This window comes from Pipistrellus kuhlii, unplaced genomic scaffold, assembly GCF_014108245.1.
Source record: "Pipistrellus kuhlii isolate mPipKuh1 unplaced genomic scaffold, mPipKuh1.p scaffold_m20_p_7, whole genome shotgun sequence".
Taxonomy (NCBI): domain Eukaryota; kingdom Metazoa; phylum Chordata; class Mammalia; order Chiroptera; family Vespertilionidae; genus Pipistrellus; species Pipistrellus kuhlii.
Window position 1 is genome coordinate 66,811,888 of NW_023425573.1, and position 27,750 is coordinate 66,839,637.

Consider the following 27,750-nt stretch of genomic DNA (forward strand, 5'->3'; position numbering starts at 1 on the left):
TATGTTCATAGCAGCACAATTCACCATAGCTAAGATTTGGAAACAGTCTAAGTGCCATCGGCAGATGAGTGGATTAAAAAACTGTGGAACATCTACACAATAGAATACTATGCTGTGGTAAAAAAGAAGGAATTTCTACCATTTGCAACAACACGGATGGAACTGGAGAGCATTATGCTAAGTGAAATAAGCCAGTCAGAGAAAGATAAATATCACATGATCTCACTCATTTATGGAATATAATGAATAACATAAACTGATGAACAAAAACAGACACAAAGATAGAGAAACATCGATCAGACCATCAGACTCAGAAGGAAGGGGGAGAGATCAACCAAAGGATTTGTATGCATGCATATAAGCCTAACCAATGGACACAGACGACAGGGGGTAAGGGCATGAGGGGGGCATGGAGGGAGTAATGGAGGAATAAGGACACATATGTAACACCTTAATCAATAAATAAATTAAAAATAAATAAATAGGACAGCTATTTATATATATAAAAGTCTAAGCAACCAAGCAACTGGTCAACTGGTCGCTATGATGTGCACTGACCACCAGGAGACAGATACTCAATGCAGGAGCTGCCCCCTGTCAGCTGACCCACGGGTACCAGACTCAGGGCTCATGGTTACCAAGTGGCAGCTACTGAGCAGCAGCGCAGTGGAGCCAGGATGAGTGGGAGTGGCGAGGTACCTGGCTCAGTACCTGGCTTGGGCTCAGGCTTCTCCCCAGCCGCCTGCTGCTTCACACACTACTACATTCCCTCTGGGGATGTCGGACTGCTGGTTTCCCCATCTCCACCCCCATAGACTGTAGGGATTAGGCCAAAACGGGCAGTCCGATATTCCCTGAGGGGGCCCACATTGGGCCAGGCTGAGGAGCCCACTGGTGCACGTGCACCAGGCCTCTAATAACAATACAGTGTAACAAAAAGTTAGTGAATACGGTCTCTCTCAAAATACCTTATTGTACTGAACTCACCCTTCTTATGACAATGTGAGATGATACAATGCCTATGTGATTAGATGAAGTGAGGTGAATGACATAGGCATTGTGACTTAGCGTTAGGCTACTGAGGAGGGTCATTTACTTGCAGTGAATGGCTTGGCCATCACTGGTTTCAGGGGATCCCCTGCTGAAGACTCTGTATAGGTTTAATGTTTTCTGGAGCACAACATTGCCACCAATTGCAACATGTTTTCCGTTCATATCTTCCACCCACAATTTTAACGCCCTTTTCATTTTAACTAAGCACTTATCATGCAATGTGGTGGTAATTTTTTCAGTTTGATGAGACGGCAAAATTAGCATAAGTTTCCTTTTCCTTCTTCACAATTTTATGAAGATTCCTTATTACCATAGATCTTAGCCATCTCAGCAAAATATTTATTTATTTCCTTTTTAAGCCAAGAACTTGCATTCTTTCATTTAAAGGAAGCACTTTACAGCTTCTCTTTGGTGTATCCAAATTTCCAGCATCACCACTTTTTGCCTTAGGACTGTTGTTAAGAACAATGAGAGTGATTTGACCACAACCACTGTGATGCCTCACCCAAGATGACCATAAAATGACTGACAGGCGGGGAGCAGGGAGCATATACAGCGTGGAGACCTGACCAAAGGGATGAGTCAAGTCCTAGGTGGTATGCCTCAAGATTTCATCACACTACTTAGACGGCAGGCAATTTGACACTTACAAATTGTTTATTTCTGGAATTTTCCATGAAATATTTTCAGATTGCAGATGAAATGTAAACAATGAAATGGTGGCCTAACCGGTTTGGATCAGTGGATAGAGTGTTGGCCCGCAGAATAAAGGTCCTGGGTTCCATTCCAGTAAAGGGCGGGCTCAATCCCTGGTCCTAGTCAGGGTGAGTGCAGGAGGCAAATAATGGATGTGTCTCTCTCACATGTTTCTCTCTCTGTCTTTCCCCCTCCCTTCCATTCTCTCTAAAATTCAATGGAAAAATATCCTCGGATGAGGATTAACAAAACAAAACAAAAAGTGAAATGGTGGATTAGGAGGATACTATGCCAAGGATTAGAAATCACAATGGTGTTTCAAACTTCTTAAAAGCAATACCTAGAACTGGTCCTTGGGGGACTATCCTTAGAACAAGTCATTTTCCTGGAATTGACACATTTAGTAGTTGGCAGAACCCCACATTAGTTCCTGTCAAGATAGGAACACACAAGACAAGTGAGGCTAAGGTCAAGCTCTGGTTGACTCCATCAGCCAAGGTACCACAAGCTACTTTCACTTTTTAAAATTCTTTAAATTAAATTTATTGGGGTGACACTGGTTTGCAAAATTATACAGGTTTCAAGTGTACAACTCAACAAAACTTCTGTACATACATGGTCTGCCCATCACCCCCAAGCAAAGTCTCTTTCCGTCCCCATTTTCCTCTACCTTGCCCACCTCCACCTAGCCCCACCATTCCTTCCCCTGCCTGTGGTTATCACCACACTGTTGTCTGTGTCTATGTGAGATGAATGTGCTTTTTTGTTAATCCCTTCACCCTCTTTCTTCTTGTCCCCTCTTCCCCCACTCCTCTGACAGCTGTATCCATGTCTCTGTTTCTATTTTGTTCGTCAGTTTATTTTGTTCATTAGATTCCACACATAAGTGAGATCATTATATTTGTCTTTCTCTGACTGGCTTATTTCACTTAACATAATAATCTCCAGATCCATCCATACTGTCCCTTTTTTATGGCCGAGTAGTATTCCATTGTGTAAATGTACCACAGCTTTTTTATCCATTCGTCCACTGATTGGCACTTGGGCTGTGTTTTTGGTTATTGTAAATAACACCACTATGAAGATAGGGGTGCATATATTCTTTCAAATTAGTATCTCAGGTTTCTTAGGATATATTCCCAGAAGTGAAATTCCTAGGTCAAAAGGCAGTTCTAGTTTTTAAAATCTTTATTCTTGAAAGTATTACATATGTTCCCTTTTTTCTCCCATTGACCCGTTATAATTGCATTGACTCCCCCCTACCACTTCTGCCCAAAGCCTCCACACCCTATTGTCTGTGTCCATGGGTTATGGATGTATGCATACAAGTTCTTTGGTTGATCTCTTCCTACCCCCACCTTCCCTCTGAAATTCCAGTCCATTTCATGCTTCTATGTCTCTGGATCTACTTTGATCAACAGTTTATTTTGTTCATTAGATTCCACATATGAGTGAGATCATGTGATACTTGTCTTTCTCTGACTGGCTTATTTCACTTAGCATAATGCTCTCCAGGTCTCTGCATGTTGTCTCAAAGGGTAAGAGATCCTTGTATTTTACATCTGCATAGTATTTCATGTGTAAATATGCCACAGCTTGTTTATCCACTCATTTTCTGGTGGGTACATGGGCTATTTCCAGATCTTAGCTATTGTAATTTGTGCTATGAAAGATAGGGATACAGACATTCTTTCTGATTTGGTATTTCTGGTTTCTTAGGATATGTTCCTAGTAGTGGGATAACTGGGTCAAATGGCAGTTCCATATTTAATTTTTTAAGGAAATTTCATACTGTTTTCCATAATGACTGCACCAGTCTGCATTCCCACCAATAGTGCACAAGGGTTCCCTTTTCTCCACATCCTCACCAGCACTTGATTTTTTATGACACCCCTTCTGACAGGTGTGAGGTGATATCTCATTGTGGTTTTAATTTGCATCTCTTGGATAACTAGTAACATTGAGAATTTTTTCATATGTCTATTGGCCATTTGTACCGTATGTCCTCTTTGGAGAAGTGTCTTTTCAGGTCCTTAGCTCATTTTTTAATGCATTGTCTTCCTGGTGTTGAGTTGTGTAAGTTCTTTATATATTTTGGAAATTAATCCCTTACAGAAATACCATTGGCAAATATGTTCTCTCATTCATTGGATTCCCTTTTCATTTTCTTAACGGTTTCTTTTTCTTTTCTTTTCTTTTTAAACAACGTGTTCACCAAGGTTTTGTGTGTGTGTGTGTGTGTGTGTGTGTGCGCGCGTGTGTGTGTTTTTAATATATTTTACTGATTTTTTACAGAAAGGAAGAGAGAGGGATAGTTAGAAACATCAATGAGAGAGAATCATCAATCAGCTGCCTCTTGCACACCCCCTACTGGGGATGTGCCCGCAACCAAGGTACATGTCTTTGACCGGAATCTAACTGGGACCCTCCAGTTCCCAGGCCAACACTCTATATCCACTGAGCCAAACCAGTTTTGGCTTAACAGTTTCTTTTGTTGTGCAAAAGCTTTTTAGTTTGATGTAGTCACATGTTTGTTTTCCTTGCCCTTGGTGATGTATCTGTGAAAATTCTGCTATGAGAAATGTCTGAAATTTTACAGCCTATGTTTTCTTCTAGGCTTTTTATGGTTTCGTGATTTACACTTAAGTCTTTTATCCACTTTGAGTTTATTCTTATATATGGTGTAAAATAGTGGTCTACTTTCATTTTTTCATGTACTGTCCAATTTTCCCAATATCATTTATTGAAGAGACCATCTTTACTCCATTGTTTGCTTTTGCCTCCTTTGTCAAATATTAATTGACAATAAAGGCATGGCTCTATTTCTGGGGGTTCTGTTCTGTTCCATTGATCTATATGCCTATTCTTATGCCAGTGCCAGAGACAATAGGCCACTTTCAGATTCAGACATTTTGTTACTTATTTAGAGAGTGAAAAGAAGAAGCCAAAGGTGTCAGCCCCTGTGATCCTTGTCCTACACACCAAAAAGGACAACAAAGGGGTCATGGGATTGCAGTATAAGGACCCTGTTGCTCAGGAGCCACTTCTGGTGTCCAGCTATGCAGTTTCATATTGTGTAGCTCCATCGGTAGGAAGGAAGGGACTGTACCTCTTCAGACAGTCTCCCAGGGGAAACAGGGAAGTGAGTGGAAGATGGCTTCTCCTCCCATTCTGTTTTGGGCCGATCACAAGGCATTTTTCCAAGACAGATTAGCTGCAGTTCAAACCAGCTCTTGCCTACATGGCTTATTTGGTTATCTGCAAGGTGGTTGGGTGACATGGCCAGAGCTGTTCCCATATTGGCCTATGGGATAAGGCTATCATATTGCAAAAAGCTTAACAGGAAACCTCTAAATTCTTCCCTTGTCCCCTTTTAGGATAGTAAATTATAAACAACATCATGTCCCCAGGGGAAATAGCAGTTTAGTGCAATCCTTAAAGATTTGATAGTTGATAGCCCCCATCATATTTCTATTTTCACCAGTCTGGCTCCCACAGAAATAGAGTCAGGAGGCGACAGGAGACTACTGCAAATTCAACGAAGTTGTAGCCTCAGTTGCAGCTCTAAGGTTACTAGAGCAGATCCATCACCTCAGCATAAGGCACGTGTCTGTTGATCTGGCAAATTCCATTCCTTCACTATCAGGAAGGCCAGAGCAGAAGTACCTATTTAATCTTCCGCAACGGCTATATCCTAAATGAGAATAACCTAACAAGTAAAGGGAATTAAGGGGTGCACGTAAAGGCCGCATGGGCAATAGAAAGATGGGGGGGGGGGGGGGGGAATAAACCTTATCCCTAGCAAAAGGCCACTATAAGAGATTTGTATTCAGATTTCTGAGCATCAACTCACTCATTAGGATAATATCGAAATGAGGGAATACAAGCTTTAAAAAAAAAAATCCTAAAATGGAGCAGTGACACAAACTCTATGTTGGAACCTCATAGGTGTGATAGGATGTTTTATTGACCAGAAACATTCAGTATTGCTCCCTAAAGAATGAGTAAATTACCCTACTCTGCTGAACTCAGGAATGACCATGTGACTTGTTTGGCCAGTGAAATGGGGGAAGAATCGCCTCCAGGCAGCCAACTACTGGTAACCCAGCAATCCTGTGTCCCAATACACTAAGCAGCAGCGGAAGGTCTCCGATGGCCTCAGGCAGCTCTGCTGCCGCTGAGAAGGTGAAGGCCGGGAGGTCCAGGGGAGGAAAGGCAGAGCCTGAGGTTCGGGAACAGTCCCCGGCTGAAGCCGGGAGGGACCCAGAGGCTTAAAAGAGAGCCGGGCAGCAGTTTCAGTTGGGAGCTTGACCGCCCGCCCCGGGACCTCGTCCTTCACCGCCGATCCGCAAAACACTACCAATTCCCGGGATTTCCCTCAGACGCAGCTAAACACCCGAAGGGGCGGAGCCAGAGGACCTCGCGGCGTAAATAGCTCTCCGGGATCTCGAGAGAGTTGCGTTTCTCGCGACATTTCCGGAGTCGCCCTTCCACGCGGAGTTGGGACGCGTGTGCCGTGACCGAAGCGCAGGGAGGGCGGAGACTGTGCGGGAGGGAGAAGCTCCTTTGGCCTGCCCTACGGAAGCCTGAGAGGGAGGGTGGTGACCGCTACCCCGTCCAGTTGCCCCGATGCCCAGCGCCAGCGCCAGCCGCAAGACTCAGGAGAAGCCGCGGGAAGTCATGGACGCGGCGGAAGTGGGTCTCCCCCTTCCTCGGGCCGGGAGGACAGACCCCTGGGCCGGAGCGCGCGGAGGGCGGGCGGGGGGGGGGGGGGGGGGGGTGAGCGGGACCCTGCCCTCGGGGTCCGAGTCGGCCCCTCGCCTGCGGGCCGCGGGCTGGGGTCCGGGCGCCCAGGGCCCTCGCCGGGACTCCGGGGCTTTGGCCAAGAAGCGCGACCAGACGCTCTCCGGACCGGACCGCTTTCTCTCCGGCCTGGCCCACAGGGAGCGGGCCGCGAGGAGGGGTGGACGTGAGGCTGCCCCTACCCCTGCCCCGGAAGTGGCCGCGCGGGGTCACCCTGGAGTCTCCCGGGTTAGGCACGTCCGTCCCTCACGTCATCTACCACCACCACCTCGGACACTGACAGCGCTTATTAGTAAAACGGCCTGACAGTGTGTTGAATGGCCGTTTTCCGTGTGACAGCTGTAAAGAACACTTGTCATTTTTATTTTCTTTCTCCCTATAAGTGATTCGGTGAGGAAGGAAGCTTACAGAGAGTGCGTTTGAGATGAAGTGACCCAAAATCTTGTGGGGTAATTCATAACACCAAGGTGTCCTTCAGTGAAAGTTTGATGCCATCCTACAAGTTGTATGTGTGGTGTTAAAACTGAGCCTTGACTCACTACCAGGCTCCTAATTTTTCTACCTGTGACAAACTATATAAGGAATGGGACATTGTAAGAATATGAGCTGGAATAGGGATTGCTGAAATATGAACTAATCCATTTATGCTGCCCTGATGCTACATTGTATAACTATATCTTTTTACCAGGGGTGGGGTTATCTTTGTCTTTAAGATTGGTTGGTTTATTTTTGTATAAACACCTCAAAACCCGAATCCTCCAGATTAAAGGAGAGGGTTCTAGCATAGCTATAAAGTGATAGAAACAAATTATTTCATATATATCTTAAGTTACCATGTAAAATCTAAGGAAATTATTTTGGGTATTTTTTATCTGACTATATAAACTAACGCAACCTTGCAGATAGCTCAGTTCTAGAGATAAGGTAGACGTGGCAGAGTTATGTCATTTTATAGCTAGAAAGCTCTTTAGTGATCATTTTAGAGGTTAAGTGAGGTTAAAAAAAAGGTCACTCATCTATATAATAAAAGCCTAAGCGACCTTTACGGACGAACAACTGGAAGACCATCTGCTATGATGCGCACTGACCACCAGGGGGCAGACTCTCAACACAGGAACTGCCCATAGGGGGAGCACCGCTCAAACAGAAGCCAGGCCAGGCTCATGGCTGGTGAGCGCAGCTGCCACAGCGGGAATCTCCCCACTCCACAGCAGCAGGCATGGAGTGGCATGAGTGACCCTGATTCAGGCTCCACTCTGTTCGCCTGCCACCTGGCATAGTACTACATCCCTCAGGATGTATGACTCCTGATTTAGGCAGTCAGACATCCCCTCAGAAGTCCCAGGCTGCTAGAGGGATATCCGATCACCGGCTTAGGCCCAATCCCTAGGCTGGCGGGTGGACATTCCCTGAGGGGTCCCAGCTGTGAGGGACCCCTCCATCACCTTGCATGAATTTTGAGTACCAGGCCTCTAGTCTTTTTAATAAATATAGTGTTTTAAGAAAAACTTAAACCCTAGATCTGTAAAAAGAAATTCGATATTTTGTCATTGTCACTTGCAACCTAGCATGCTGAAGCTGATTTTTAGAAACAGGAAGCTGGTGGGGTTTGTTTTGTTTTTTAATCTTTTCCAAATGGAAAGTTGTAGTTAGCTTATATCCAACATCTTCAGTTTCTAAAAATGTGACATCTGGTGCTCAGAAAGCTTACCAAAAAAATGCTGGTTCTCTTTGAACATCTCTTCCTGTAATAGGAAGTTAATAAAACAATGGTGCTTCATCCTATTCCCTTCTCAGAGGAAATTTATATTCCTGCTTTGAAGTGGGTTAATCTCATTTTGAGGAAGGTAGTTACGTTGTGTTGTACATGTGTAAATTTTATCTGAGAGTGCTATTATTTATGGTATATCTCTCCAAGAGTAGTGTTCTTTAAAACAAACTAGCCAGAACCCAGGTACTTATCCTTTTTCTATAGAGTACATATGTAAATAACATGACAAATTTCCACCCTTTAAAACTATGACTCTCTGAATTAATAAAGTGGTCCTGATAGTGAAAAGGAATTTATTTTTACATTGTTGTTTGTATTTATGTGTTTACTATGCTATTAGTTTTTAAATAAAAAGTTATAATGCAAAACATTTTTTGTAGGATTATGCTAAAGAAAGATATGGAGTATCTTCAATGATACAGTCTCAAGAAAAATCAGGTTAGTAGCTATGTGATAATTAAAGCTTTTTTTCTTCTAATTCCAGGGAAACTCTTTCTGAAGTTTTAATTAAGGTTGGCATAACTTTGAAAAACGTAAATGACAGTAACAACCCAAGCAGGTGTTATAATCCTGTATAAACATATGTTAGTTTGGTTATGGTTCCTAATCTAGAAAGGGAAGAAAATAAGTTAAATGAGTATATTTTAAGAGTTATGTTATGTTAAAAAGATATTCCTAAGAGGTTAGGTAAAATATTTAAGATTTAACTCTGGCCCAGGAGATAAAAGAATGTTAAGAGTAACTACCTTAATCATTTACAACCTTATACATGCTTTATGAAACTACCTTCTTTACTCTCCCCTTGATTTTATTAGATTTCTTTGAAATTGATTTGTCACATATTAATTATTTCTCTTAGACCTGTAGATTTTCTATTTGTAAACATTTGCCTTTTGTTTTTATTTACTTATTTATTTGTGTTTTCAATAGATTATCTTACTTAACAATCATTTTTCTTATGGTAGACACTCCAAAGTCCAAATTATGTCTTTCAGTCTTTGGTACAACTGCAGATCTTTAAGTTCTGGCCAATTGGAAGTACTTCTAACTTACAGACTTGACTATGAATGTTATGCTTTGGAAATAACATATCACAGGGTTAATTTTATTGTGATTTTGGATTCAATTTATTGCATGATCATAAAATCACTTTCCTTCCCAACTTTTTTCCAAAGTGCAAAATAATGGGCAAAAAAAATATACCATTTCATAAGATATAGATGGAGAAGTAAAATAATTGAATATAAAATGGGGTAGAAGCAATATAATTTGGAGATGACATTCCCCTGCCAGAATAAGCAAGAGGGGTCATTTGAGACTTTGTTTTTAGCATAATTATCTTCTTGAAGTGGACTTCCTTCGGCTGTAACACAAATATGCCCACTGGAGTTTCAGTCTATTACGTAAGTCCCAATCACTCCTTGCCATAATTACTGTTCCCATTTGGCTGGCAAATCCAGACACCTGTTTTCCACTTACAAGCTCTCCCCACCAGAGGGAAAGAAAATTGTTTGTTTACAGTAGCCTAACAGTAAAATTCTGCCTTTGGTTTTATCTCTGCTAAAATCCTTACACTTTGTTCAGGCAAAGTTTCCTTCCCCATATGCTTCCATTTCTCCAAATTTCTTCATTCTAATGCCAGTGTCTTAAAAGTGTGGAGGAGGCAATAGTTTTTTAAGCTGAACTTACTGCCACTAATCATTGGTGAGAATGTGACATGTGCCTCAAGAATGTGTAGATATGTTAAAGGTTGAGAACCCCTATGCTGATTAGTTGGAATACCCCATGAAAGAAGGGCTGCTATTCTGTCTTTTTCAAAGTGCCAGTAAAGTAACCCTAATCATGACATTTATTAATGTCTTCTCAGATTTATGGTGTTACGTTTCATTTGATTTTGAGTTTTTATTGCCTGGTTATTAGTAAGTCGTTGGCTTTTTCAATTTTGGTATTTCCAAATCTGTCTTAAATTCTTAAGCTATTTTGTCTCTCTTTTCTCTTTCACACTTTGTTTTGCCTAAGTTTACACAGCAGACTTGGGAGTTGGTTTAACTCATAAGGTCTGTTGGCAATGCTTTGTAGAAATTCTCTTGTGATACCCAGTGGCTTAAAAATTCCTCATTGTCTGCTTTTGGCAATGTGAACCATTGTATTCTCCTGTAATTCACATTCTCTCTAAGCTGCATCTTTGCTTCAAGAGACAAATTATAAGTATGTTTAAACAAAGTAGGTAGAATAAATATATTTGTTTAGTATTGGTTTTGTGTGGGTTTGTTTTTTTTCTTGGGGGGGGGGGGTTGTTTGTTTGTTTTTCAGCCTCATCCGAGGATATTTTTCCATTGATTTTTAGAGAGAGTAGAGAGAGAGAAATACAGGAAAAATATCAATATGAGAGAAACACATCAATTGGTTGCCTCCTGCATTAGCCTTGACCAGGGCTGGGGCCAGGGAAGAGCCTGCAACCGAGGTACAACCGAGGTAACTGGAATTGAACCTGGGACCCTTTGGTCTGCAGGCCAACACTCTATCCACTGAGCCAAACCATCTAGGGCTCTGCTTAATATTATAACTTACTGCACAAGGTTTTACTGCACCAGATAATGACAGACTTTGTTAGGTAGGCAACATAACCCTTGAGAAAGAGACCTTTTACTACTCTTGATGTGATGTTATATCCATTACTATGTTTTTAATTAATACTTAAGTTTTAAATTTAATATTCAAATTATTACATATTTAAAAAATAAAATGTTTTCTGGATCATGATTGCCTCATATCTAAGGTGACCAGACGTCCCACTTTTGGTGGGACAGTCCCAATTTTTAACTATTTGTCCTGTGTCCCGCGGCGTTTTAAAAAAGTCCAAAAGATTTAAAAGAATCTTTCCAAAAATTGGGACTTTTTTAAAACACCTCGGGATGCGGGACAAATTGTTAAAAATCGGGACGTCTGGTCGCCTTACTCATATCACTATCTTCACGTATAGTTGTTTTGTTTGGAGAACTCTAGATGGATGTATTGGAGGATATAATTGTTGAGCCTCACAAACAGAATTTATTGGCTTACATAACTAGGGGGAAAAGGTGAGAGCATAAGGCATGATTGTGTCTAGAGGCCTAATTGGTATCTTTAAAGCTTTAGTTCTGTATTTCTTGGCTCTGCTTCCCTTAGGTTATTTGGCTTTATTCTCTCATCCTACAAACTCAGGTAGTGGGACAGATGGTGATTGCAGCCCTGGGCTTATACCATCTCAGCTCAGCAAGCCCAGGGGAGAGCTTCATTCCCAGTATCTGTATATTAAGTCCCAGAGAAGGACTTTGATTAGCTCCGTTGGAGCAGCATGCCTTTCTCTGGCTGAGTCACTGTGTCCTAGAGAATGGGGTACCATTGATACTGTTGTAATTAACCATTATTAATTGGGAAGGAGCAAAGGGAAGACATGCCATTTGTACAGCTTTGCCAGAAAGCTGCAGTTTAACGTTCTTCGGGCCTGCTCCCCACAGATCCTCGGGGGAAAGGTCTGGACAATAGATGAATGCCTGATAAGGTATGGGTGATGAGGGAAGGTTCTTGTCTGTCGATCACACCTAAGAGCAAGTAATTGACCAGAATAGTCATGGCCACTGCTAGAGTGAGAAATGTGAGATACATAAACTGAACAAAGAGAGTTCTCTCTCTCTAGGCTGTCTTGTGCGCTGGGCTCCTGGCTCTCTTGTTGCAGGAGTCACTCTCCCCTTCACTTGCCTACATGGCCCATGGTCATGTGGACCTCACACAATGGACCAATGGACTGTAACCAGCCTGATGCTCTGTTGGACTCAGCTCCACCACTGAACAGAGACTGTGGATACCAGCTTTGCGTTTAGCACTGCCACATCCCCAGCTGCACATTTCCAGAACTACCGTATTTTTCGGACCATAAGACGCACTTTTTTTCCCCCAGAAGTGGGGGGGAAAGTCCCTGCGTCTTATGGTCTAAATATAGCCTACACATATACTTTTAAAAAAAAAGTTTTTTTACTTGCCCGGCTCTGTGTGGTCTCTGTGTGCTTGCCCTGCTCTAAAATGGTTCTAAATGCTGCTGTTTACTTTACAGGGTTGATTACATGTGTTTATGACTGTGATGTTGGGTTTTAATGCACATAAAATATTTTAGGACACTATTTGTTTCAGAATCTTTTTTTCTTCATTTCCCTTCTCTAAAAACTGGTGCGTCTTATGGTCCGGAGCGTCTTATGGTCCGAGAAATACGGTAGTTTAAGGGAAATAGGACTTTAAACTGAGATAAAACTCTGCAGATAAAAATCACTCATTCCCACTAGCAGCACGGAAATTCCACCCGTGCAGTTCTCCTATAACACCGTGACTATCCAGGCCTGGCAGAGAAACCTCCCTTTGGCTAGCTGACTTACATACTATGGCAGGCAAGCTAAAATACCATGTCCACTTAGGCAAAGGTGGATGAGGATAGATTGTAGTTGGCCTTATAAATCAATTAAATGTTCAGCACATATGTATTTTGTAACACTTTGACTCCAGTGTAGACTGAATTAGGGAATTAGGATTATCAGAAGGTTATTGCTGTGATTTAGACAAGTATTTTGGGATGGTGGCAGTGAAGATAAAAGAATTGGATAGATTTTTATTTTTAGTTCTCTCCTGACAATCCGTATTTTAGAGAAAGAGGAAGGGAGAGACAGAAAATGAGTGTGAGTGAGAAACAAATTGATTGCCTCTTATACACGCACTGACTGGTGATTGAACCTGCAAACTTTTGGTGTATAGGTGACGCTCCAAGCAATTGAGTCTTCTGGTCAGGGCCTCGATAATTGTATAGATGTTAGAGATATAATTAGAAAGTACAATTCGCAAATTAAGAAGGTGTCAGAGATTGAAAACTAATACCAAGTACTTATGCTTGCTGTCAAATCAAAATAATTATGATCTTTTAGTAAATTCTGAATTGCTAAAATTGTTTCATTTATTTGCTGCAGATCGAGTTTTGGTTCGGGTTAGCAATTTGACAGAAAAAAAAGCTGATGAAGTTGTTTGGGTGCGTGCAAGGGTTCATACAAGCCGAGCTAAAGGTAAGATTGATTTAATGAGTAAAGAAAGGCCTTTTGCTAAGGAATCTAAACTTTTTTTGTTTTATGTATATTTCACAGAATAAAGTAAATCTTTAAAAATAAAACAAAATCACCTGTTTTCTTTTTTAAGTCACTGTAAAATATTAGTCTGTTTAACTAATTTTAGATTATTATAAGATAGCCTTAAATATAAGTTGACCTTAAAAACTCAGATGAAACCTAATAAGGTTTTGATTTAGTATTTCTCAGAAGTTTAATTTTTTTAAGTGAAGAGTGTTTTTAGAAGCTTTTCATTTGTTTATATTCTTATACTAGAGGCAGAGTGCATGAAAATCCGTGCACTGGTGAGGGGGGGTCCCTCAGCTTGGCCTGCCCCCTCTCACATCCGGGAGCCCTCAGAGGCAGGAGGCAACCTGGCAATCAGGGGAAGGCAATCCCCCATCACACTTGTGCCACTGCCACTGCCAGCAGCACAAACCTTGACTGGCCTTGGCTACCTGAGCCTTGTGCCAGCTTTGGGCGGCTGGGCAGCTACCATCCAAGACTTGCCTGCTCCTTGGGCTGGCCTTGGGCAGCTGGGGGAACTGAGGGGACTGGGGGACTCTGGAGGCAGGTGCGCAGATTGGCTGGACCCTGCCACACCTGCAGTCCCAACAGGGCTGAGGGGACTGGGTGCCACCATATGGGGGGGGGGGGCAGTCAATTAGCATAGTCCCTCATTGGTTGTGGGTGCTGTCATCTTCGAGTGTGGGGCAGTAATTAGCATATTCCTTCCTTATTGGCTGTGGGCACTGCCATCTTTGTGATGGCACGAGGGTCAATTAGCATATTCCCTCTTTATTAGATAGGGTTTGTAATATTTAGATAGGGAGAGAGATGGAAGAGATAAAAGGCTAAAACTGGTTACCCAGTAAACTATCCACTGACTACATGTAGTTATTAAAATTCAATAGCTCAGTCACTACATGTATTTTGAGTGCGTAAGTGCCACAATGGCTAGTGGCTCCTATATTGCACAGACAGTACAAATATAGAAAGTTTTTTCTCATTGTAGAAAGTTTCATTGAATTAGCATTAACAACAGAAAAGAGGGATAAGTGTTGTTTAGACCAGTGTTTCCCAACCTTCTCTCATGATGAGAATCACCTGGTGGAGTTGTTAAAACACAGATTCCCGGATCCCAACTAAGAAGTGCTAAACTAGAATTTTTGGGAACATATAGGTAAAATTGTATACTTAACTAGTGCTCTAAGACAGATTTTATATACAGAGCACTAAGTTAGGTATGCAATTTTACCTATATGTTCCCAAAAATTCTAGTTTAGCACTTCTTAGTTGGGATCCGGGAATCTGTGTTTTAACAACTCCACCAGGTGATTCTCATCATGAGAGAAGGTTGGGAAACACTGGTTTAGACAAACCACAGTTCCTTATGGAAATTGTCCTAACCTAGTGTTCAGAATTATCTAAAAACTAGAGGCCCGGTGCACAAAATTTGTTTGGGGGGGTGGGGTATCCCTCAGCCCAGCCTGCGCCCTCTCCAATCTGGGACCCCTCGAGGGATGTTAAACTGCCCACCAGGATCAGGTCTAAATGGGCAGTCGGACATCCCTCTTACAATCCAGGACAGCTGGCTCTCAACTGCTCATTACCTGCCTTCCTGATTGCCCCTAATCGATTCTGCCTGCCAGCCTGATCACCCCCTAACCACTCCCATGCTAGCCTGATTGATGTCTAACTGCTCCCCTGCCAGCCTGTTTGCCCCCAACTTCCCTCCTCTGCCAGCCTGGTCACCCCTAACTGCCCTCCCCTGCAGGGTTGATTGCCTCCAACTGCCCTCCCTTGCAAACCTGATCCCTCCCAACTGCCCTCCCCTGCTGGCTATCTTGTGTCCACATAGGGGCAGGATCTTTGATCACATGGGGGCAGCCATCTTGTGTGTTGGAGTGATGGTCAATCTGCAAATTACTCTTTTATTAGATAGGATAGGATAGATGAAATACCATGACTGAGATTTGCTTCAAAATAGTATAGGCATTGAGAGATAAGTGGATTAGGTTAAAGCTGAGACAAGAATGGCCATAAGGATTATAGATAGACATAATGATCATTTTGTACTTTTCTTTCAAATATTTATCTCATTTTATAATATGTGGTTCTTACAATAATTAGTTAGGTTCTTTCTAGTCCTGTAGGAATTTCCACAATTAAGGATTTTTTATACAGCCGAGATTTAAACTCTTATTGAGTTATTTCATGACCGTAGGTGTTCTGCATAAAATGTCCTTAGAAAAGAATGTCATATTTTAAAAAGTATTAAAAGAAGTTTTCTTCTAGCCCAAGTTTTCTTTTATCAGAAGTAGATGTTAAATTTTACAAAACCTTTCTCCAGCAATTTTTTTTTCTCAAAATGTAATTGTGTTGAGTATATTTATGTAGAGGTTTATTATACTATTCTCTCTGCTTTTGTGTTGGTTTGAAATTTTTTAGATATTAAAAATACATTGTTCATAGATTGTGTATTTATCAACTCACCTACTTGCTAGAATGTGTTTATAATCCCAAAGTCAATGTATGTGGCACTTTTACTGTCATTCACAGACATACTGACCTGCATGTGTGCAGTGGCAAAAAATTTGAGTTGCCCAGTGCATACATTTCCAGTCAGGTCAAACACGGTGAAGCTCTGCCTTCTTGAGTAAGCTCTCATAAACAGGTGTCCTTTTCACAGTCTGTTGAATGTCACATTCTTCAGTTCTGTGCTTTTTGTTGGTGATTTGGCTGTTTAATGTGGTCCCCAAGTATAGTACTGAAGTGTTCCTAAGTGCAAGGAGGTTGTAATATGCCTTAAAGAGAAAATATGTGTGTTAGATAAGCTTCATGTGAGCATGAGGTATAGTGCTGTTAGCTATGAGTTTATGTTAATGAATTAACTATATATATTAAACTAGAGGCCCGATGCACAAAATTTCTGCACAGCCCTGGCTTCGTCCGGAAAGTTGTCAGAAAGGACATCTGGTCTAATTAGCATATTATGCTTTTATTATATAGGATAAAGTTTATTTAAACAGAAACATACAAATAAGGTTGTGTATTGATGGACTGATGAAAATATTGTAATAGACTCATGGGAACCTAACCCTGTATTTTCCCTAGGAGCAATGGTTCAATTGCTAATTCATTGTTCCTAGAGACTTTATGGAATATAACTATCACAAATAATAATCAATTATATATTATTGAAATGACTTATAATAATGGGTTTATTAATGTTGAACAATTTGTAAGATACATGAAATAAACTGAATTTGGAAAAGGTGTGAGTGGTATTCTTTTAGTATACTAGTACTAGATTAAGTTTCAGATATATTTTTGGAATTTTGCATTTAATCTGATCTTTATAACTTCTAATTGAAAAATCTTATTTTGCTTTTAAGGTTATATATGTGTTCTATGTTATCTAAATAACGTTTTTACATGAGTTTTTCAAAAAATACAGAAGTGATATTTACTCTTTTTTTTACTGTCTATCCTCTGCTTCAACATTTTCTATTAAATTTTTAATAATTTGTTCAGCACCTTTCCAAAAATCTTCTTTTTTAATGTATGTATGTGCATACACACACACACACACACACACACACACACACACGTACCCATACATACACACGAACATACAGTTTTATATTTTGTGTGTTTTAATTTGTTTTATGTAAATGACATCATATTTTACATGTTATTCTGCATCTTCTAAAACTTTCAGTGAGGATTTTTCATAGAGATTTCTTCCATAGTACTAGTTATAGATCTGCATAAGGCAGTGTTTCTCAAAGATAGGTATCTAGAAGTGAGATTGCTGGATTGAAGGGTATGCATATACATACTTAATATTTCTAATACCAAAAGAACCTTTCAGTAATACTATTTGTATTTATCCCACAAGTATGTGACTTTTTCCACATCTTGTTAATAGTGATTATCAATGTTTTCTGTTTCTGCTAAAGTGGATTATCTAAAAATAAATAAAATCTATGTTTTGAATTTGCTGTTATTCCTTTCTTACATTGTCTTACATTTTGGAAATGTCAATAAATATGACATATTTGGAATAATTTATGTGCTTTAACTCCAAAATTAGTAACACATTAAAACTGGGCTTAGGGAAAAAACAAACCATGCTAGCAGTTTCAAGTAGAGCAAAGCTGTGAAAGACCATAAGTAAAGAAATGGAAATGTCAAAATCATAGAGTCAAAAGCATGACAGTATCGAATCCTGTTATGCAAACAAAAAATCTAGTCTGTTTACGTATCTGTATAGTTTGCTTTAAAGGACAGAATTTAAAATCAGATTTCTTATACTAAGTTTATGTATAGCATTCCTAAAATTAAGTGTTTTATATCTGTCTATCGGTCTTAATGATACCTTTAAAATTTGTTTCCATTGTGAACGTTTAAGTCTGCATATTGAAAAAGTAATTGAAATATCAGTGGTCCTTTCAAATTGTATACACTTTAGATGGAAATCATGGCATTAAATAATTCTCTTTCAATATTCTTTTTTCTAAAAACTTACTTTACTTCCAAAATAGCTAATTATTTTTGGTAAACAGATAATTTAGGATTTTAACACCAAAGGTCAGATCAACTAACATCCATGAGAGAGTACTTTAGGGAAAATAACAAATGGAAAGTATTTAAAATAGTAAGGTCTTTGCTACTTAACTTCCTAACTGATTAACATAAATGATGAAGGAAAATGTTAATGTTGGGAATCAGGAAGTTATGGTACATTATCTAAATCAGTGTTTTTCAACCTTTTTTGGGCAAAGGCACACTTGTTTCATGAAAAAAATCACGAGGCATACCACCATTAGAAAATGTTAAAAAATTTAACTCTGTGCCTATATTGACTATATATAAAGTAATTCTCTTGAATAGGAATCAAATAAACACAAAGAAAGTATTCTATAATTACTTTATTATGAACTATTAAGTAAACAAAATAGTGAAAAATTATAAAATTCTTGTCTTGTCTGCACCTACGGCACACCAGGCAACATCTCGTGGCACACTAGTGTGCCGCGGAACAGCGATTGAAAAACGCTGATCTAAATAATGAATTCAAGAGCTTGGCAATCTGAAAGACAGTAGAAAGAGATCAGGACATAAGATGCCTCACATCTTTAATAGCCTAGTTCTTCCGCAGAGGCCTCTGCATTAGGAGCCGACACCACAATGGAGATGAGAATAAACCTTTTGTACTTACCGCCTACCATGTTGGTTCTTTAGCTCAGAAATAAAGATTGTACTCTTGGTGTGTAAAAGGAGGTTTCAAACTTTACATTTTTCTAAAACAGTATTTATGTGAAAATCTGAGAAATAAAGTGCTGCTTCTAAAACCTTAAGAATCAAAATTCAACACAGTTTTTTGCTATTCTCACCCAAGGATATTTTTTTTTCATCGATTTTTTTTGGGGGGTTTGGCGGGAGAATCAATGTGACAGAGACATGTCCAGGCTGGGGATCAACCCTTCGATCCAGGCACACGCCCTTGACAGGGAATGGAGCCCAAGACCTCCCATGCTGGGGCCAGTGCTCTAACCACTGACCACTCCAGTCAGGGCTCAACATGGATTTTTAATTGTTAATTTGAATTATCTAAAAATAGTGACTTTATTCAGCTATTTTGAACATTGACTCTATATCTTTCTATAAACTGTCTCCTGGTTGGAAAATTCCAAGAAGAAAGATAAGTAATATTTAGCAGTAGATTTATCTGTCGAACAACATTTCTATACTAATTTAAATACAGTAAGGACTTTTCTAAATGGAGAAATTATGTAATTGCTTCTTGGAATAAAATAAAATTTCAATAGTGCCAAAAGGTACAAAATGAAAAAAGTCTCATAGTTCTAGCTTCTTCATCCCATCACAATCTCTTCCCCCAAAATAACCACTGTTGTTTCTTGTGAACACTTCCAGGGGGTGGGGGGGGGAGGATGCATTTACATGCATGGGGATAGCCTTTGTTTTAAATTTTCATAAAAAGTGTTGTACACATGCTTCTCCTTATCACTCACCAGTGTCTATAAAAATAGTAGCTGTCCAGCTGGTGTTGCTCAGTGGTTGAGCATCGGTCTATGAAACAAGAGGTCAGGGTTCGATTCCCTGTCAGAGCACATGCCCAGGTTTCTGGCTGGATCCCTGGTAGAAGGGATGTGGAAGGCACCCAATGAATCATTCTCTCTCATCATTGATGTTTCAATCTCTCCCTCACTGAAATCAGTAAAAATGTTTGTTTGTTTTTAAATAGTAGCTTACAAAACATTGAACTAAACAGATCATGCAATACACTGTATTACCAGCCAGAGTCAAAGAAAGAAAATTGTGTTTACTAACACCTGCGAGAACTTGGTTTCAAAGTACCTGATAGAAGTAGTCTGTGCAGACAGTTCTATTTACCAGGAACCAGTACTGATTTTTTATTTATTTTTTTTAATCTTTTGGGGGGAAAATTTAGTGATCCATCAAATTTCTAGAATTGAAAGTGCTTTGAACACAGCAGCTTTGGGGATCATAGCATTAGAGCATATGGAAATCTGTTCTGTAGTAAAGACTACATATATATGAACTTTGGTTTCTTTATATAAATACCACTGTTATGAGAGGTTTTCATACTTAATTTCCTTAACAAACATGAGTCTGTTTTTGCTCTGCTTATTTGTTTACTCTGTTTTTAGATTCCCAAATGCCATATAATCATGGCATTTGTCTTCATCTGTCTGACATTTCAGTCACCACAATGCCCTCTTCAGCGGTCGCCAACCTTTTGGACCTCATGGACCAAGTGGTCCATGGACCACCGGTTGGCAAATGCTGCTCCAATTCCTTTTTTTCTCTCTCTTTGATTAAAGTATTACATATGTGTCCTTAACCCCCCATTGTCCTCCCCACTCATTGCCCCAGCCCCCTGGTGTCTGTGTCTCTTGGTTAGGCTTATATGAATGCATACAAGGCCTTTGGTTGATCTCTACCCTTTACCGCCATCCTCTCTTACCTTCCAAAGGTTTCCTTAAACCAGCAGTCACCAACCTTCCGAACCTTGTGGACCACCGGTTGACTTTGACAATCACTACTCTGGGTCCATCCATGTTGCAGATGGCAAGATTTCATTCTTTTTTATGGCTGATCCATATCCCATTGTACATATGCACCACTTCTTTTATCCATTCATGTATTGATAAACACACCTGGGTTGATTCCATATCTTAGCTATCTATATATTTAGACGACCCCTCAGGAGGAGCTATGTGTGCAGATGGGCGGGAGGGGACTGTGTGTGAATCCCACTCCAGTGGACACACACACACCAGCGCGGGGGCGTGCTCCAAGCAGCCGTACAGCATGGCTCGGAGCATGCCCCCAGTGGGTGGCGGCAGCAGCTGGACCGAAGCAGCCCTGGTCCCAGATGCCTGGCAGCAGCTAGAGCAAAGCAGCCCGGGTCTTGGGTGCGGAGGGAAGCTGGTGCCTTCCGCCAGGGGAAGGAAGGCCTATTACACAAATCTCCGTGCATTGGGCCTCTAATTGTAAACAATGCTGCAATAAACATGGATGTCTGTGTCTTTGATTTAGTGTTATGGCTGATTGTTACATAGTTTTTGTTTTAAAGTATATTTTGTCTGGTATAGGTATTGCTACCCCAGCGTTTGTTTGCATTTTCATGAAAAATCTTTTTCCATCCCTTTACGTACTTTTAGTCTGTGTGTGTCTCAATATGAAGTGAGTCATTTGTAGGCAGCTCATATAAGCCTTACCTTCTATACTTACCTCTCTAATTGTGTCCTTGTCTTTAAAAAAGATTTTTTTTCTGATTAGAAAAGTAGTATATTGTAAAAAGTTCAGAAAATACAGAGAAATATGAAGGACAAAATAATTCCCTGAAATTTTACCACCTGTTAGTAGCCACATTTTGGTGTGTTTGTCCCTTATTCAATCTGTTAATACTTTTTTTTTTTTTTTAGTTCCATTCATCTCCCTATATCCTCTTCTACCTCCACCCACCCCCTGATACCCACAATTACCACAGTGTTACCCAAGCCCATGAGTTATTTCTCTTTTTTTTTCCCCCCACTCAATCCTTCCACCCTGTCCAACATCCCCCACCACAGCTGTTTGCCTGCTCTGTGAGTCTTTCTCTACTTTGCTTGTTAGTTCGCTTTGTTCATTAAATTCCACATGTGAGTGCAATCATATGGTACTTGTCCTTCTTTGACTGGCATATTTCACTTAGCATAATGTTCTCCAGGTCCATCCCTACTGTCGCAAAGAGTAAAATTTTCTTCTTTTTTACACCCAGTAGTCCATTGTGTAAAGGTACCATAGCTGTTTTATCCACTCATCAATTGATGGACACTTGAGCTGTTTCCAAATTTTGACTATTGTAAATACAGCTGCAATGAACATAGGGGTACATATGAACATTGGGGTACATATTTTTCCAATTAGTGTTTCAGGTTTCTCCAGATAAATTCCCAGAAGTGTATTTTCTGGCTCATAAAGCAGTTCTATTTTTCATTTTTTGAGGTAACTTCATGCTGCATCCCACCCACAGAACACAAGGGTTCCCTTTCCTCCACACCCTTGACAATCCTTGTTTGTTTATTGATGACAGCCATTCTGACAGGTTTGAGGTGATATCTCATTGTAGTTCTAATGTGCATTTTTCTGAGGATTAGTGACTCTGAGCATCTTTTCATATGTCTATACTTCTTACACAAACAAAATAGAGATTATATATGATTTTATTATATTTTCACATAATGGTCTATCATGAGTGTCTAACAAATATTTGTGTTCCAAACACCTGACACACTTTTTGCACATAGTAATCCAGCTGTGATATAGGAATGATAATCCTCAAATAAATAACCAATTTATAGTTAGTTAATATTAGTATTTTAATTCATAGTTAATATTAATTAAATGTTACAACTCTAAATATATTACTTATATAATTTTCAAGATTATTTAAGAAACATCACACCAAAACCAGTTTGGCTCAGTGGATAGAGCGTTGGCTTGCGGACTCAAGGGTCCCAGGTTCAATTCCGGTCAAGAGCATGTACCTTGGTTGCAGGCACACAGTGTGCCAGAGGCAACTGATCGATGTTTCTCTCTCATTGATGTTTCTAACTCTATCCCTCTCCCTTTCTCTCTATAAAGAATCAATAATTTATTTATTTTTAAGAAAGAAAAAAAATCAAGAAAACTCCATGAGTGATATGTTATTTTTTTCCCTTTTACAGATGAAAAACTGAGGCATTAAGCATTTAATAATTTTCCCACAGGCTTCATCCTTACTGGGGTGTTCAGTGGTTAGAGCACTGGCAACAAAGGGTCACAGGTTTGATTCCCAGTCAAGGATACATTTCTGGGTTGCAGGTTCCATCCTGGCCCAGTCAGGTGTGTGCAGAAGTCAACCAATCAAAGAATAACACTTTTCCTACTGGCTCCTTCATAAGTGGTAGGCTGAATGTGATCCTGAGTCTTTCTATTTCAGGGCTTTTATTTTTTACCAAATCCTTGTACTAAACGTTACCCCTTAGTGCTGACCCAGAGACATTTTCCTGTGCTCACCATTTATATGCCCTTTAAAGCTCTCCATTTTCTCTTAAGGTCTTTGTGTGGCATTAGAGTTCATTGCATGATGGCTTTGTAGAGCAGCTAAGTCTGTGCTGCCTGTCTGTCTTGTTAGAGGAGCTGAAATACTTACTAAATCATGTTGCCTTCCAATTCATGCTAACACTCTGTTCAAGTTGCCTAATATCTGGCTATGGTTTCAGTAGTCCTAGGACAATGTCATTTTGATCCACCTGCAGATTTCTAATTTCATCAATCTATCCATTCAGTGTCTTAAAATCCCCTTGAATTTATTTATTATACTTTCTTAAAAACTTTACTTTATGACTGGATCATATTCCAAAAAAAAAAAGAGAAAATAAGTGTCTATTTAGGGATAAAACTACTGTATGTGACTCAGATGTCCATAGATTATGTTTGTGTTGGCACTTTGCTTGCAACCTATCTTTCTTTTTTAAAATTCATGATTACTATCTGATTTTCTTTTCAAAATAGCCTATGTTGAAACTAATAACTATAAGTCCACCTGCATTTTTACTTTTTTTTTTTAAGGCTACTTTTTAATATAAAGGATAATTCTCAGTTTAAAAAATCAAATCATCTTTTGCTGTTTTATAAGACAAGCTGATGAGAAATGTGGTCTTGAAAAGTTTTATCTTGTATTATGAGGAAACTAGAAGCCCAGTGCGGAATCCCGCGGCCCCACCCACCCGCATGCGCCTTGCCATGTTTGCAGCCCCGCACAGCCGCGTGCATTCACTAAGCACGCAGCCTCCTGGTGACCAGTCTTTGGTCGTTTTGGCATTATGACTACTGGGTTCTTATTATATAGTTAACCAAAACTTGACCAGAGACTTAAAAGGAATCTGCTTTGGAAGAAAGGGATGTCACAGGATATATAGTTACTGGAATCTGTTATGAATAGTTTGTTTTCAAAGGATTAAGAATAAGGAATGATGGTTCTTTAATGAAAGATTAAGAATAAGGAATGATGGTTCTTTAATGAAATCAGGGCATAAAGAGAATGATCTTTCATAGACAATGTAACTTATTTGTAGTAAAAGAAAAATTGGGGAATGATTATAAAGGATGTAAGATTGGGAAGATGATCAAGGAAATAAACCATAAAAGAAACTAGCCTGTCATTCTAAATGCTCTTTAAAATTAACTTTGGTAGAAAGTAAAATGGATCACCCTTATAAAATGTATTCTTGTTACTTGGTTCTTTATTAGTACTTTGAAGCTCCCATGGTGGTTAGCACAGTGCCTTTGGCTGTAGAATATAATAGCTATTGAATGAATGTTGAAAGTGATCTGAAGTTACTTGAAATTTGTTTAATAAATAAATGCAATAACAAAATAAATTTTTATTTGTAATATTTTTTTAATTAGTGATTTGCCTGTGTTCTCATAAAAATGTTAAAAGCATTTTTTTACTCATGGTAGGAAATTGGGTTTCATTAAAGTTTGAGGATGAGTATTTTGTCTGTGAAAGCCAGACATATGTGTGTTAGGAGCCTGATGAATATAGTAAATTTTGACCCAAATTTAAAGTAGATAAGCATTTTCCTTCTGTAAAACCTGGAGTAGCATGTCCTAAATACATTTGTGTTCTTTCTGACTTATTCAGGGAAGCAGTGTTTCTTAGTCCTACGTCAGCAGCAGTTTAACGTCCAGGCTCTTGTGGCAGTGGGAGACCATGCAAGCAAGCAGATGGTTAAATTTGCTGCCAAGTAAGTAAGCAATTATATCCTGTTGTCAGAATAAACAATGGTGGGAACCAAGACTCCCAGGGGTTTGGACCATTTTCATACATTAACATCAATGCTTCGTTTGTTTAAAAATGTAGTTATTTAAATTGTCGGTTCAGTGTGCTGAATACATTAAACTTACAAAAGAGAAAATATGGAGCACAGGCTTAAAATTCATTGGGAACTGCTGAAGCAGCACTCTCCACAGACAAGTCACATTTACTTTCAAGTAGAGTAACAAAAAGCCTGGCAGCCCCCACATAGCAAGGCAACTTTATTTTGTGGTGTTTGAGCTTCATTTCCTCTCTCCCTCCCTCAGTATCTGATTTGCATATTGAGCAACAAGTTTTCTAACTGAATAAAAGTGTATAAAATAAAAGAATGTAGTTTTGCAAATGATTCCCTCCTGAAGGACTTTTTAAAAAGTAAAAATTGCTTTGTTTCCCCAAAAGTCTTGCTGTCTGGCTCAGAGTTTCTGTAGAAGCTCATTGTTTTGTTCAGTTTTCAAGAAATGGGATATTGAGATAGCATAGTAGTTATACTGTAGTTCTACATTAATAATGGTTGGTGATATGGCTAGTTTTGTTCATTTGTATGTTTTTCTCAATTTAATTGAAATTTTATTTCTATGATAATGATCAAAGACGACTTGGAAAATGGACGATCTTTATATTTTAATTAGTAGACTATTTCATAGGCATAAATGTTTTTTAAAGAAATTCAATCTAGAGTAAGTGTATATTTTTTCTATTGATTTTTATGTCTGTTCTTTAGATGTATGCTGTCAAAGATGAGTTAACACACATAGAATTATCAACTTATAACTACAAAAAAACTAAAAACTTATATAATTTAAGACTAATTTATGTTTGGGCCCTTCATGACTCCTCCAGCACAGTATTTTACATATAGTGGATGCTTAGCCACTGGTTTGGTTTAGAGATTTATTTATCAAATTCAGTTTTATCATCCCATATCACAGTGTTTTAATATAGTAGATGTTCAGCAACTGGTTTTAGTTTAGAGATGTACTTATCAAAGTTAAAGGTTTTTTTTGTTTTGTTTTAAATATATTTTTACTGATTTCAGAGAGGAAGGGAGACGGAGAGAGAGAAACTTAAATGTTGAGAGAGAATTATTGATCGGCTGCCTCCTGCACACCCCACACTGAGGATTGATCCCCAACCCCCAAACAGGGATGTACCCTGACCGAGAATCAAACCGTGACCTCCTGGTTCATAGGTCAACACTCAACCACTGAGCCATGCCAGCTGGGCTCAAATTTAGTTTTATTGTATCACAGCGATACCTGCACTCTGGTATAAAAACTCCAGTGTCATTAATTACATGGCTTCTCACTGGTGAACTCAGTAGTATTAGTACTATTAGTTCAGTAACCCCATCTCTCCCTACCTCCCATTGATGTTGCCCAGAGACTGTCACTTTCATCTCTTCTACCTGTATCTTTTGGTATTTAGGTTTGTTGATTTCATCTCATAGTCCTGCAAAGGTTTGTGCTTGTGGATTGCATATATCATCTAGCCTTTAAAGGTCAATCTATGTCCTATGAAGTGGGGTATAAATAAGCTTGGACCCTAGAAATAAATGTTGCATATAGAGCCTTTGAGCCCCTGGATACCACAGACATATATGCTAAATTATATTTAACTAGAGGCCTAGGGCCCTTCAGCCTGGCCTGCAGGATCGGGCCAAAACTGGCTCTCTGACATCCCCCGAAGGGTCCCGGATTGTGAGAGGGCATAGGCCAGGCTGAGGGGTCCCACTAATGCACGATTGGAGCCGGGGAGGGACTCAAGAGGTTGGCCAGCTGGAGAGGGACCGCAGGAGGGCTCCAGAGTGTGACGGGCCCATCTTGCTCAGTCCTGATGGGCTGGACCTCAACAGCTAGCTCACCTACCAGTCAGAGCGTCTGCCGCCTGGTGGTCAGTGCACATAATAGTGAATAGTTGAGTGTCATTAGCATATCATTAGCATATTACACTTTGACTGGTTGAACAGATGACCGGACACTTAGCATCTTAAGCTTTTATTATATAGAAACTAGAGGCTCGGTGCATGAAATTCATGCACAGGGGGCGAGGGGTGTCCCTCAGCTCTCCTGTGACCTCTCGTAATCGAGGACCCCTCAGGTAGGGTCCCTAGGCCTGGCTGGCAATCATGGCCTTCTAGGGGTTTCCTTCCCCTGGCTGCCAGCAGCTGGCCTCGCCCACGCTGCTGCCACTACTTGCCGTCTGTCTGGCGCTGCCCCCTGCCACTGGTCACCTTCCTCTGCTAGCAGCAGGCAAGGGATACGGTTCTTTAAAAACCTTTATTTCTACTTGCCTGAGAAATATAAAAGTATGAGATTCAGTATGGTATTAATTTACTATCATTGCAAGAAGTTACTTGATATGTAAAACAAGCCTATGCCTGCCTTAGAATTCGAATATAGATTTTTATTATCCAAAAGTAGTTTAATATTTTAAAAAATAATTGATGCTTTTGGGTTCTGTTTTTAACTAGCAAAAATATATGGTTTCTCATGTTTGGGCATTTTGAATTCTTAATGATTATACAATTTAATTTAAATCATTGTGCTATATTTAATAGTGCTTTATTTTTTAAAAATATACATTATTTTGTTGATATACTACTCAAAAAACTAGTGTGTGGCAACTTTATAGCCTGTCCTCTTTTCTATCTAATTTTATATTACAGCTTTTCCAAAACTTAAAAATTACTAATTTGAATGTAGGTAGTTATGTAGATTTGTGGACATATTTCTCATTGAGTATAGTAAAATTCAACTAATTATTTCTGACAACTAGAAGGCCAGCAAAATTGTTTCCAGTTTTGCTGAAAATCTTTAATATTCAAGCGTCTGTAAATATTAAAATTTTAACAGTTTTGTTGATATTAGAATATGTAAACATGTAGAAAGAAATGCTTAGTG

General features: G+C 39.6%; 1 protein-coding gene across 2 annotated transcripts in view; it reads left to right on the top strand.

Moving 5' to 3' along the window:
* The first annotated feature begins 6,213 nt into the window (after positions 1-6,213).
* The window catches only part of DARS1 (aspartyl-tRNA synthetase 1), a 60,406-nt gene continuing 38,869 nt past the window's right edge, over positions 6,214-27,750 (top strand). Inside the window, exons 1-4 of one of the 2 annotated variants that reach the window (XM_036421579.2) lie at positions 6,214-6,444; positions 8,704-8,761; positions 13,315-13,407; positions 24,677-24,779. In XM_036421579.2, coding sequence (XP_036277472.1) covers positions 6,379-6,444; positions 8,704-8,761; positions 13,315-13,407; positions 24,677-24,779 — 320 coding nt within the window. In that variant the 5' untranslated portion in view covers positions 6,214-6,378. The remainder of the gene's footprint in view (positions 6,445-8,703; positions 8,762-13,314; positions 13,408-24,676; positions 24,780-27,750) is intronic. The other variant, XM_036421578.2, reaches the window with a different exon arrangement.